Genomic DNA, 13,444 nt, shown 5'->3' with positions numbered 1-13,444 from the left:
ATGGCGAAGTTAAGGCACAAGCTTCTTCTTCCACTTAACCATCTCTACTTTACATTTTATAAATTGATTTTTATAGCTAACTGTTTGTGAGATATATAAAAACTAAAAACCTTAAGATACCAAAAAATGAAATATATAAAAACTAAGAACATTGAGATACCAAAAACAGAAAAAAACACAAGAAAAATAAAAGAAAAACACGCAAAAAAACATAAAAAATAAAAACAGAAAAATACACACACACTAAGAAAATTAAAAAATTCACGTAAAACATAAACATACACACACAACAAACATACTCAAATTACAGAAAAAGTCTGTGGGTGTTGGTCCTACAAGTTTACACGAAGGTTTAATTTTATTTCCCTGTTTTCAGTACTGGTAAGTTGACTCCAGAAGATGATTGTTGAAGATATTTCTTGAAAAAGCGAAAATATGCTGAATATGACCGAAAATCCATCAAAATATGCTCTATCACGTATAAATGGCCAAATATGCCAAAATGTGCCCTTAAAAAGGACCTTCATTCAATTAGTTTCTTCACAATATGAATTTCTATATATTTAGGGAATTCATCACCCTTACGAAAAAAAAAATGCTAAGTCATAAAAATCCTACCCTTGTGATGAGCATTTAGTACTGGTCAGTGGCGACGATTGGGTTCCAAAACTATACCCTGTCCCAACTAAGTGTGGAGCAAGGCCGTACACGCTGCTCGATGGCTGGTAACTACAATCGCTTTCCTCCCCTGACACGCAATTCCGTTCCTCTTACGTGATCATTGGTGAAGCCGTCTCGCGTCACTACTTGCGCAGAGACTTGAATTCGTTCGCCTGCTCCACAGTTAGCTGGGTCAGGTTATAGGTTGGCAAGGCCAGTTTACTTTTCCTTGGTACATAAGGTTTAACATAGTGCTTGGGCAAAAGTGGCAAAAAGTTGGGGGGCACTGCCCCCACGCCCCCCCCCAATCGACGCCACTGGTACTGGTGAATAATCATTTATTTGTCGTTTGTTTGAACAAGTGTTGCCAGAAAATTTTTTTGGTTATTACAAACTTTTCCTCTGTGAAGAGTTAACAACATTTTCGGTTGAAAAATTGGTTTTGAAAATGGGGTGCGGAAGAAAATTAAGAGGTGTGCAAAAACCCCTTCGCACCCGCCTGGAGCACCCCCTACTTAGACGTGTATTAATTATTCTCGCAGATCAGTATGGGGATACTTTCGTAAGCAACCAACTGGAAGAGGAGGTCGCGGAAATTTCAGAAGTTGCAACCAATAAAAACGGGGTCAACGATCAATGCTGGAACCATGTGTGTCCCAAACATAAAAGAAGACGATCTTCGATCTTCGTACCAGATGGCACCACTGGAATGTTAGCTTCGTTGATTCCAAGTAAATTCCTTCCCTTTTGCTGATGACGCTACGAAGGAATATGAGATTAAGATGAAAATCGCTTCTTGTATGCTTATTGGAACATGCATTAACTGGCACTGGTTGGAGGATATCGTCAGGGAGAGGGTAGTCACGGAAAGTTAGTTGCTTTCTGATATCGAATTTTTACTAATAAATGTCCCATTTTAAAAACTTGGCCTGAATCCAAGATGGCGGCAACGTTGCGATTATATCACGAAAGGTAAACTCTCTCTCTCTCTCTCTCTCTCTTTTCCTTGTTTGTGTGGTTCTCAGATAATTCATTATTCATTCCGTTTCTGAAATTAAAAGGAGTCATTTTTGACTCACCCTGTAATTAGAATCGTTCTAATTCTTGCTACTGTAGTACAATCTGATGTTATGAATCTATATATATATAAACATGTATGTATGTGTGTGTGTGAGTATGTGTGTTCCGGCATAACTCTCGAACGCCTGGAGCAATTTCACCCAAACTTGGTAGACATATCACTTGCAATCTGGGAATAAATACTGTGGGGGTAAGACACCACTGGCACCCCTAGGGGTGGGGCTGGGAAGGGGTGACGGGTGACATGTAAAAATAATCGAAAACGATCGATATTAGTGTGGAATCCATAGTTTTCGGGGTCGCTAAGATGAATAGTGACACTCCCAATGCCGTTCAACTCCAAGTTCATCACTATTGGGATGGGGTGAGAGGAGGTTAAAAATAAAATGTCATAAATGACCTACATTAGTGACGAATCAATAGTTTTCGGAGTCGCTAAGCTAATTGGTGACATTCACGATGACATTGACATGTAAATAAAATTAGTTACATTTCACGCTATACTTAGAATTCATTATTTCCTGTCTAATAGAAGATTGGGATAAATAAATACCCGGGCAACGCCGGGCAATCAGATAGTTATTAATAATAATCAATGTACTGTTTATATTTCTGTTTTGATCTTAAATCTCAGCTGGAATAAAAAGACTGAGTTATTCTTGAAATTAGTGTAGCGCTCAGGCACAGATGTCAGCACTGATAATATGCTACTCTTTCGAACGATCTCTTCCAGATAGGCATTCTAACGTGGAAACAATTCCTCGCCTCTTTTTTCTTCTTTTTCTTACGGAAACGTACTCGGGGGGATTCTTAAGGAGTCTGTGCTACTTTTAAAGAAACACGCCTCTTTCCGTTTTTCAAAAGTTTCCTTAATGTCGACAGTTCCAAGCTTGACATTTAACTCTGGGAGCCAGCAGAGAATGACCTCCTAAAGGTTACGCCTCGCAGCTCCATTAACACGGCCTTTGAGAGAGGCGGCGGGCATAAAACAAGCTCCTTGACAGCCGTTTTAGCCCAGAGAGATGTAGCTCTTAAGGTAACGAACGGGAAGGAAATTTACTCCCTCACAATTTACATAGTAATGAAATCCGCCATGATGCGCATACCTTGGCAGCCATTACGTTCAATCTTTAACGATTCCTGAACGGTGATGCAGTCTGACCTTGAAATATTAGTATCTTGCGCTCGCTTTGTTGTTATCGGGTTAAGGTGCCAAGAAGAGGAAATACACCAAGTAACAATAAACCGACAACAATAATGAATAATGACGTGCACAAGTCCGAAATATCTAAAAGCAAACGTAAATTCTCAATTACCACAAAAGTAGCGAAAAGACTAATAAATTGTACCAGCATATACATTGTACCGCAGTGGCGGCGATTGAGTTCCAAAACTAGCGGGGGGGGGGGGGGCAAGGTGCCATAACTGGGGGGCAGGGCCAATTTACTTTCCCTTGGTAGATAAAGTTTAGTATAGTGCGGTTGCAAAAGTGGCTAAAAGTGGGGGTCAATTTTTATATACCGGTATATAAATTGTACTGGCAAACAAGGGGCGCCTGCAGGATTTTTTCTCGAGGTGGGGCACAGTAAGATTTCAAGTCATCCTTCATATATATATATATATATATATATATATATATATATATATATATATGAGCAGTATGGGATGAAGATTAATGCAAACAAGACAAAGGCAATGGTTATAAGACGGAAACCAAGGAATATTAATGTGAGAGCAAACAGTGAAAGAATCCAGCAAGTGGATAGCTTCAAGTACCTCGGATGCACTATAAGCAGTGACATGAGCTGCAACAAAGAAGTGAAAATGAGAATCGCAACATCAAAGAAGCTTTCAATAGAAGAAGAAATGTTTCTTTGTGGACCCTTGGACATAGGTGTAAGGAAGAGATTAGTGAAATGTTTTGTGTGGAGTGTAGCACTATATGGTGCAGAAACCTGGACGTTGAGAAGAAATGAAGAGAAACGACTCGAAGCTTTTGAAATGTGGACATGGCGAAAAGTGGAGCGTGTAAAATGGACGGACAAGGTAAGAAACGAAGCCGTACTGAAAAGAGTTGGTGAAAAAAGATCTATACTGGAGACCATCAAGAAGAGGAAAAGAAACTGGTTAGGACACTGTCTAAGAAGTAACTGCCTGCTAAGGGATGCCTTGGAGGGAATGGTTGAAGGAGGAATAATCCCTGGAAGAAAGATATATCAGCTTATGGATGATATTAAATTAACTGGGTCGTATGCTATTACGAAGCGTAAGGCGGAGAATAGGGAAAGCTGGAGATTGCAGTGAAAAACCTGCCAATTAGGCAGAAAATAATGAAAGAATGAAAGAATATATATATATATATATATATATATATATATAAATATATATATATTACCGTTTATTATTACACATATCATAAAATTGAAATTGAATAGGGCCAAGTTTAGAGCGCTAAGCATTTAGTTTTAGCTTTTGTTGCAAGTTGATTGTGCCCTACACCTGACCTGATTATTAATGTAATTTGAAATTCAGTTTCGCGTATAGGAAGCGTTCGAAATTGTGCAAGATAACAGCAACATATTCTAAATAGTAGTTTTTAGTCATTTGCGGTACCATTTTATCGCATCATGATGAAAAAATGGTTCACAGTAACTGCTTTTAAGCAATATAAATCTTTTGCAGATTTAGAGAAACCACTGCATTAAAAATGAAGAAAGCAAGACTTGTTTCAAAGTTTAATTTGTCCAAACTTACAACAATAATACTTTTTGGGAAACCCAAGACGTTTCTGTTCCATTTTTTTTCTCTTTTTGTTCGTTCGGTGTTCAGGAGAACTGTCCCCCTTCGCAACCCCCTCCGGCCATGGTCGTATTTAAATGGGGGTTTAAGATTCAAAGTTCAGGAACCAAAATTTTCAAATCATTTTCGAATACTTATTCAGAGCTTTACAACAAGAACAGGGAAACAGTACTGGGAAAACTCTTACTTGGGAATATCGAGCGAGAATTTTTAAACGTTTGGAATTCCTGAAACTTGTGAGAAAGAGATCTCAGCCTCTGTCTGAAAGGTCCGAAAGGCATTCTTGAAGTACGGTCTTGTCGGAAGTGGCGTCACCTAGAGCAGTTCAAAAGCACCAGTTAAATGGGCAATCGAGACCGTAGCACGGAACACACATCTTTTCAGGCTTCAATACTTGACTCGTGCACTTGTTATCATTTACTTGAAAGTCGGCCAGATGTTGGTTGTAGTTCTTCTGTAAATGCCTGTTATATCGGAGACACATTAAAATCGGATATTTTGTGTTTCGGATGGTTCGTACTTACCAATTGTGTATTGCGGAACATAGTTCAAGGTGCCATTAGGATTTTTACATGAAAATAACTTCGATTTTTCACATTACGAGTAATTCTTTTGGTTTCTTTCTTCCGTTGCGGAACATACAATATGGCGTGCACAGCTGCGGATCAACGCGCGCCGTGCTTGTGTTTTGTCGATTTGGAGTGGGGTATGCAGTGTTTCAACCTTCTTAACCGAAAAATACCTACTTTCGTGTTCACAAACCATTGACGGATAGCCCCAAAAACCATTCACGATAGCCCCACGAACCATTGACGGATAGCCCCAAAAACCATTCACGATAGCCCCACAGACCATTTCCGGCAAGGTTAGATTAGGTTGGGTTAGGTTAGGTAAGCATAGTTTAAAAAAAAATCTCGTAAAAAAAGGCATGTTTGGAAACACTGGCGAGACCGCGTGACTTTCGACGCTCGCGCCATCTGCATGTACATAATGGAAACAACGGCATAACGTTGTCGCTTTGCAGAAAATGCAAGTTTATTATATCGACACTGCTTATTTCTTGTTGTGAGAAAATACCTCCACGAACTTTCAAAATGCTACAGAATCTCATTTCCGTAAGTAGTTTCTTCTGTAAAAATGAAGAGATGTGTCTCCGATATAACAGATATTTACCTAGTTCTTCTAATGTGTTGAAATGTAAGTGTAAGAACTTTTCAAAAAGGTTATGTCATTTCTACAGTGAAAAGCAAGTGTTTGTAAAGCCACTCTCGGCTAAAGGAGAGTGACACACAAATAACGCCCATTTCCAGGCCGGGAATCGAACAGGGGAACTTGGACAGCGAGACCAAAAGAGGACCACTTAAAATGCTTGCTTATCAAACCGACTTTTATAATGTATACTAGCCGATTACCCGGCGTTGACCAGGTATCTTAGCTTAGCGACTCCGAAAACTATGTATTCGACACTAATCTAGGTCATTTTTGACATTTTTTTCACCCACTCTCAGACCCATGCCGATAGGTGATGAACTTGGAGTTGAATGGAATTGGGAGTGTCACTATTCATGTTAGCGACCCCGAAAACTATGGATTCCACACTAATATCGGCCTCTCCGAAGGCGCAGTGGTAGCGTCGCCGCCTTGTAATCAAGTGGTCCCGGGGTTCGATACCCGGTGGAGGCACATAGTGTTTCGGGTCCCACTTTAAACTGTAGGTCCAGTCGCGATTAGCCTTACTGTGCATAAAGTGGACTTAAAATACCAAATCAACCAACCAACCACACTAATATCAGTCGTTTTCGATAATTTTTACATGTCACTCCTTCACACCCCCACCCCTAGAGGTGCCAGAGGTGTCTTACCCCCACAGTATTTCTTTCCAGATTGTAAGTGATATGTGTACAGCCGGAACAAACATACATACGTACATATATACACACATACATCAATTTTTATATATGTAAAAAAATATATAGAAGATAGATTTACATAGCAATTTCGCACCTTCCGTGAATGCAACCAAATTCGCCGTGCTGTGTAGTGGAAAGCATAACTTGCAGGATATGACACACGAAAAGGTCACGCAACAGAATACTATTTTATGTCCCCTTCCCACCCCCACCGCTAGGGTTGCCAGCTGTATCTTACCCCACAGCATTTCTTCCCAGATTGTAAATGATATGTGTATCAAGTTTGGTTGAAATTGCTCCAGGCGTTCGAGAGTTATGCCGGAACAAACATACATATATACATACATACATTTATATATATATATATGTAGATTGGCTGTATATAATACTGGATTAATTTAATTACAGGTAAACTCAACCCTCCGAAAATTTGTTCCCAGAACATTAATATTTCACCTCTAAAAATGGAATTTGGCAATGGATTGATGAATGGCACAGAATCTCTATATTGTAGTGTGTACCGAGGTGAAGTAAACAACTTCGCAGTGTAAAAAATGAAGGAAATAGTTTGTCATGATAAAATAGTTTGAGACTGTTGAAGTTTCTTTATAGACTGACAATATTGCGCTAGTTCAAGACTCTGGTGAGTGGCGGCGCTAGTTATATTGTCAATAGAAATAGTCTCTCCACAGTAAAAGTAGTGTGTGTGTGTGTGTGTGTGTGTGTGTGTGTGTGTGTGTGTGTGTGTGTGTGTGTGTGTGTGTGTGTGTGTGTGTGTGTGTGTGTGTGTTTGTGTATTGTGGTTTACGGAGACAAAATCTCTAACTTTAGTGCAGCAAAATTTCAAAATATTGTAGAACAGACAGCCTCCGACACGAAAGAGTATTGGTCAGTGGATTAAGATGTTTAAAGAATCAGGAATTGTTTTAATATGTACGACCATTCCTTTGTAGGAATGACGTATCTAAACATGTTGCAACAATTTGTAATTCCATGAATCCAGAAAGTTCACAACATCATTTACCAAGAGGACGGTGCGTCCCTCCACTGGTCTCGGCAAGTTAGAGCTTGTTTAAACCAACATTTCAAGGGTAATTGGATTGGACGCGGTATTCCGATTGAATGGCCACCCAGTTCCCCTGATATTACTTCATGTGAGTTCTCTCTTTGGGACTTCATCAAGGACACCGTATACAATACAAGGGTGGCGTCAACAATGGACGCTCGAACACGCATTGCTGACGCCTTTCAACAGGTAACACCTGACATCTTGCAGCGTGCATGAGTGGAACTAGATTATTGTTTAAACACCATCCGTGTAACTAACAGAGCGAATGTGGAGGTCTACTGAATATGTCACATAAAACATCCACAGTTTGGAGTAGAGATATGATTCTTGATTCTTCATTGTAGTTTTATTTCTATTACGATCCAAAATTGTATACATCATTTGTGGACACCCTGTGTATAAACTAACCATGGAACAGTATTGGAGGGACCTAAACAATATTCATTGTTGCTCTTCCAGCAACTCTCTCGTGGTTAAATTCTGGATCTGTCTTTAACTTACCTGCCGCCTGGGCGAAGGGCTGTCCTCCCGAGAATGGCCTCGTCCCTCAGCCACCCCGTGACCACCACCTGGTCACTCACAAAGGCGGGAACCCCGCACCTCAAGACTGCGATGTTGCCTCGCATGACGAACACGTTGTAGACTTTCACCTCGTAGTACTGACGAACCTCTGCAAGTAGAGAAAATGAAAAAGCGTAAGTTAAATATAGTATATATTCGCTATATTAACTTAAATATATGAAACGTTACTTAACAGTAGATACTGGGGGCAGACTCTGCCTCTTTCATGAGTTTAGGGGGACGCGGGTACAATGCCTTACCCTCTTGTAATCGGTGTCTATGTCTGTGTCCGAAAGGTGTGTCGCCCCTGTCAACACATGCTTTTTCAAGCACAAAACTGTTCAATCTATTTTGTATTCATCTACGTTGGAATCTTTTCTTTAAAACTGTGTTATTGTTAATTTTACAATAGGTAATGAATTGTTTAACTTAAATCAGGAAAACATGTTGAAACTATGGAAATATAAAACAACTATGTAGTAACCATGGTACATTGTAAACAAAATTATGATATAAAAGAGCTAGACTTTTGTAAGCCTACGGGACATTCTCCTGGTTGCCGATAGGCTGATGGTTCAGGGGGCGTTGGGTAATATCTTGCTTCAATCTTCGGATTGGCTGGTGTACTTGTGCTCCATTTGGCAGATATTCCACACACCCAACTCTGAATAAGGCGTTCTCCTGCATCATCAAAAAGACCAGGGTTATAAACTTCGGTATAACTAATAGGTTTAGGCCTACAAGTTGTATCGGGTGAATTGTCTGTTTGAAAAGTGTTTGTATATCATCGGAAGTATAAATAAATCTTCGAGTAAAATATCTTAATGATCTTTCATTTCAAACCTACATAGGTGATAATTAAAAAGAAATCCTGCACCACAAACCTCGCAAGGGCTTGGTCCTACTAACCCTTAGAAGCCTTTGAGAAGTCCGATAAAACCGACTAACATAAAGCCCTAAAGGCAGAAGGTGCGTGTCAAAGGTCCAAAAAGCAGGCTTGAATTACGGTCTTGACGGAAATGACGTCACTTGTTGTAGTGACGTAACCAATCGAGCCGGGAGCATGCAGTACGCGACAATGCACACTCGTTTACTTCACTTGTTCGCTTGTCCTGGAAGCCACATGTTAGCCAGTCACTGGTTGTACTTCATCAATTGTATGGAAATGTAAGTAAAGGGTGTCCCAATAAGGGATACGGATTTAATATGCTTAAGAAAATACTGTATATTTACAAAATGACACTTATTTTTACATCATTACAACGGGTAAATGTTCCGATTTAAGAATGAAAGATGACAGCCGCATATGTCCCCCGACTAGATCGAGAGCACGGTGTTTTAATGTCTGCTGTCGAAGCTGTTTCCTCAAATTTATGTACTCTCTCACTAGGCGCACTTTCACGTCCAAGGATTGCACGAAGCTTCCTAACACTCTCTGCATAACACTCGCCATCCTTGTAATGATTTTGCTCTACAAAACTCGTTGTTCCTTTGTGTAACGCTCCATGTCAACTAAGCTTCAACAATCACTGATAAAGGAACTTGTAAGAACAGTGTTACCAACCCAACCATAAGACATGTTGCGAAAATCAAACTTGGCATTCTTAAATTGGAACATTTACCCGTTGTAATGATGTAAAAAAAATTGTCATTTTGTAAATATACAGTATTTTCTTAAGCATATTAAATCCTTCGCTCTTATTGGGACACCCTTTATAAGAATTTTTTTCAAATGCGTTGATTTCAATGGTGAAAAGTAAGTTTCTGTAAAGCTGAAAAAACAGTGTGTTCTTAGTTTTATCTACTGATCATACAGAGGTTGATTCATTTATATTGAGCCGAATTCAATGTGAGACTGTACTGCGCATGCGCAAAGCATCGCCGTGAGATTGCCCCGACACAAGCAACAGTATCTCGTTAGTCACGCAGTAGAGCAATGTGGTCGAGCATAGTTTGATGCCGGCGAAACACAACAGATTCTGAGAGGGGTACTTTGTTGCCCTTTCCGACGGCAAGTTCATGGCGTCGCGCATCGTAGAAATGTGTAAAGTGCGTAATTTTCGTGTAGGTCGTGCCACTGAGATTCGTATTATACGGAAATATGCGGCACAGAGTCCTGGGCCCACCACACCGACGCGAGCAGCTAGAAACCGGCTTCCCGCGAAGAGGACCCCGCCGCTATTGCATGTTGTTCGGCGTATGGCGACCTCCGAAAATCCCCACACAGCGTGCGATGGCCAGCAAATGCCGCACATCGCAGGCGACAATCAACCACGCGATTCACAGGGATTTACGCCTCAAGGTTGTTCGCAAGAGCAGTGTGCATGCCCTGAAACCATGTCATGTGGCTGAGCGAAAAAGGAACTGAACGTCATAAAGTGGGTGATCGGTGGAAGTGGAACAGAAAAAATGGAATTTCTGCAATTCCCTTCTCTGACATCCGTGTCAAGAGTCCAGTTGCCAACGCAATGGACTATTGTGCTTTCGGACTCCTCAAGCGGCGCCTGTCCCATCGCCGAGTCCGCACCGTCTCCGGCCTGTGGAAAGCCTCTAACGAGGAGTGGGATGCAATACCCATGGTCCAGCTGCAACGCAGTCTAATGCAATGGAAACTCCGATGCCGGGCAATAGTCAATAGTGGTGGCCTGCAGATCGAACACAGCTGGTGGTGGAAACACTGCATTTCCTAGGTAGGTGGCACATTCGAATTCGGCTCAATATAAATGAATCAACCTCTGTATTAGGCTCCGCAGTCAAAGTGCAATTCGAAAGTTTATCGCTTCCTGTCCAAGGCTTCAAAAGATTGAAGTACGAGACAGGGGCGCCGACTTGTCAAAATTATTGGGGGACTCTGATCACTGAAATAAATTAAATTAATGAATGACTCACTCTCTTCCTTTTTTAAGTTTTGGCCTCAGTGTTCGGAATCTCATAAAAGCCCATGAATTCCTCAAAAATATCAACATTTTTATTCACAGTTCGAATACAGAATATTAATTGTCCAGGGATGGATATGTCACAACTTTCGTCAACCATAATAGCAAAATATTCCCGACTTTTAATATCTGGTTCCACGGAGCATAAAACAGATCTCCCTAACATATCAATGATCTCGTTCTGAATATCATGTGAGAGCCATTTGTAGCCCAAAGCCCCGAACGTCCCATCCACTACCCTAGTTCATGCACATCGTCTTTTGAAACTCTTTTTTGTAAAAAATTTAACAATACTCATAATTACATACTAAGTATAAAGTAATAAGTCATCTGTTTTGCTGTCTCTGGTCATAGCCCCCCCCCCCAAAGTTGATGGTTTAGCGGTCTCAGCCCCCCCAAAGTTGATGGTATAGAACATTGCAAATGTGTATTTAAAGTTAAGTTCATGTGGCACAATTCAAAGTAAACTTTACAAGAGAAGCTAAATAATACATTAGAACCTCTTAAGCAAAATTATTTGGGAGGCTCTGCCCCCACATCGTTAACAATGGGGGGCTCGAGCCCCCCAAGCCACATGGAGTCGGAGCCCTATGGTACGAGACCATTCTTGAAGGATGTTCGCTTGAATGTACGGTTTGCACCTTTCGGACGCGGCCCATGAGTCCTGCATAGTACACTAAAATTATTTTAATGTTGACGATAATATAATGGATAACTTCATGCATTTGTACTTTCATATGTTCTTGTTCAGGCAAAAATGATATAGATGCCATGCCTCCAGTGGCGTGCCCAAGGGAGGAGGGGTGAGGGTTATAACCAGCACCGTAGCCAGAATTTTATTTGGATGGGGCTCAGCCCTTATCAGCAGCCGCCATTAAAAGGCGGAACAGTAGGGGAGGGGGTGGTAAAACCCTTGAAGATGAATTTGTCAGCATATCATAACTTAATATGCAAGATGTTTAATCCGGCTAAGGAAGTTAAATTAATTACCACAATACACGATTTAAATTAGATATTTGTTGAATTTCGAGGAAAAGAGGGCTTCAGCCCCCTGAGCCCTCCCCCTGGCTAAGTGCCTGATCATAACCTTCTCCCCCTTTGGCCCAGTGTTCCTTAAAAATAACGCCAAAGGCACGAAAATATGGCAAAATGAGGGCTGACTACTAAAAAAAAGTATACGTAACCCCCCCCCCCCCTTTCGAATATCGTGGGCACGCCACTGCCTGCCTCGCTTAATTGAACTTCAGTTCCACTGCAACCAAAATTTTAAGGCTTATGGTTGGAAAGACTGCGTAATATCTGGGGGTAGGGAATCTGCAGTGCAGCATTAAACTTCAAATATGATTCCGGGGAAAATTATGTTGCTCAGGTCGACGGGGAAAATAAGACGCTTGGTTTTTTCCTCGTTCTTGGGGGACCATTCCGTCGGAAATTTGTTGTCCACGCGGAGGCCATGATGGCGTCTTTAAAGGTTGTGTTTTAGTGCGCAGTTAGCCCGGGCGACCGTCGTAGCGCTGTAATCGCCACCGTTGCCAGGACCTGGTCGTTGATGAGAGCCATCAGCAGGCCCTCGTTTATGACGTCACTAAAGTGCGCTGCATATTTCCGGAACGAGGGAGGAAGTAATCTTACCGGGGCAGGAAATCAGCTTTGGACCCTTCCGGAGTTTTTTTTTTCAATTTCAGGAATTCACCAGGAATGTTCCTTTCGCTGTATTCTTTCGTCACAAAAAGCAAATTTTCACGATTGCTTAATTTTCATTGTAAAAAGAAAGGTTTTGACTTATGTAGCTGACGCTATATTGCCAGTATAAATAATTTCCATTACGGTATTACGCAATAGTTGTGGCTTTGTGGGGCCTCTCCCATGGAGTACTGGTAACGTCGTCGCCTTGTAATCAAGGGTCCTCGGGTTCGATACCCAGTGGAGCTACATAGAGCATGGAGATACGAAGGGGGAGGAGGAAGGCTAGAGTGATTTTCCTGAAGCCGGGTCACGTGACAGAACCGGAGAAGTGAGACCCAAACATTCGAAGTCGCCGTAAGAAAGCATGTAATTTGTGTACTTTTGAAGAAGATTTACGAAGCAATGGTGCCTGTTCAACACACGGCGGTACTAAGAGATGCGACAGGAAACCTGAAGAAATTATATTCCATAAGCAAATAAAGCTAGATATAGTTTGTTTTGTAGTATTTAAGTGTAAAGAAGACCTCGAGTTTTCGTTTGTAGATGGAGCCTACTTCCAGCCCGCGTGCGCTTGCAGCAGCCGATGCGATGTTCTTCTGTCTGTCTAGTCATTGGTTGAAGTAGATGCGACCATCTTACGCAGACAAACTTAAGCTCCGCCCACTGGCTTCAAAACGAAAGCAAGGAGTGATACGTAACTGCAGGCACCTGACATAGATGTTCGGATCCCATTGTAAACTGTA

The 13,444-nt window shown here is 41.3% G+C and overlaps 1 protein-coding gene across 1 annotated transcript in view; it reads right to left on the bottom strand.

The window, feature by feature from the left end:
- The window catches only part of LOC145989730 (cell adhesion molecule Dscam1-like), a 505,150-nt gene that overhangs the window by 129,267 nt on the left and 362,439 nt on the right, over positions 1 to 13,444 (bottom strand). The window contains exon 3 of the mRNA XM_083125004.1: positions 8,020 to 8,188. Within this exon, the coding sequence (XP_082981130.1) occupies positions 8,020 to 8,188 (169 nt within the window). The remainder of the gene's footprint in view (positions 1 to 8,019; positions 8,189 to 13,444) is intronic.

This window comes from Lepisma saccharinum, chromosome 7 (assembly GCF_977018435.1).
Source record: "Lepisma saccharinum chromosome 7, izLepSacc3.1, whole genome shotgun sequence".
Taxonomy (NCBI): Eukaryota; Metazoa; Arthropoda; class Insecta; order Zygentoma; family Lepismatidae; genus Lepisma; species Lepisma saccharinum.
The sequence above is the reverse complement of the archived record's forward strand: the minus strand, read 5'-3'. Positions and strand labels throughout refer to the sequence as shown.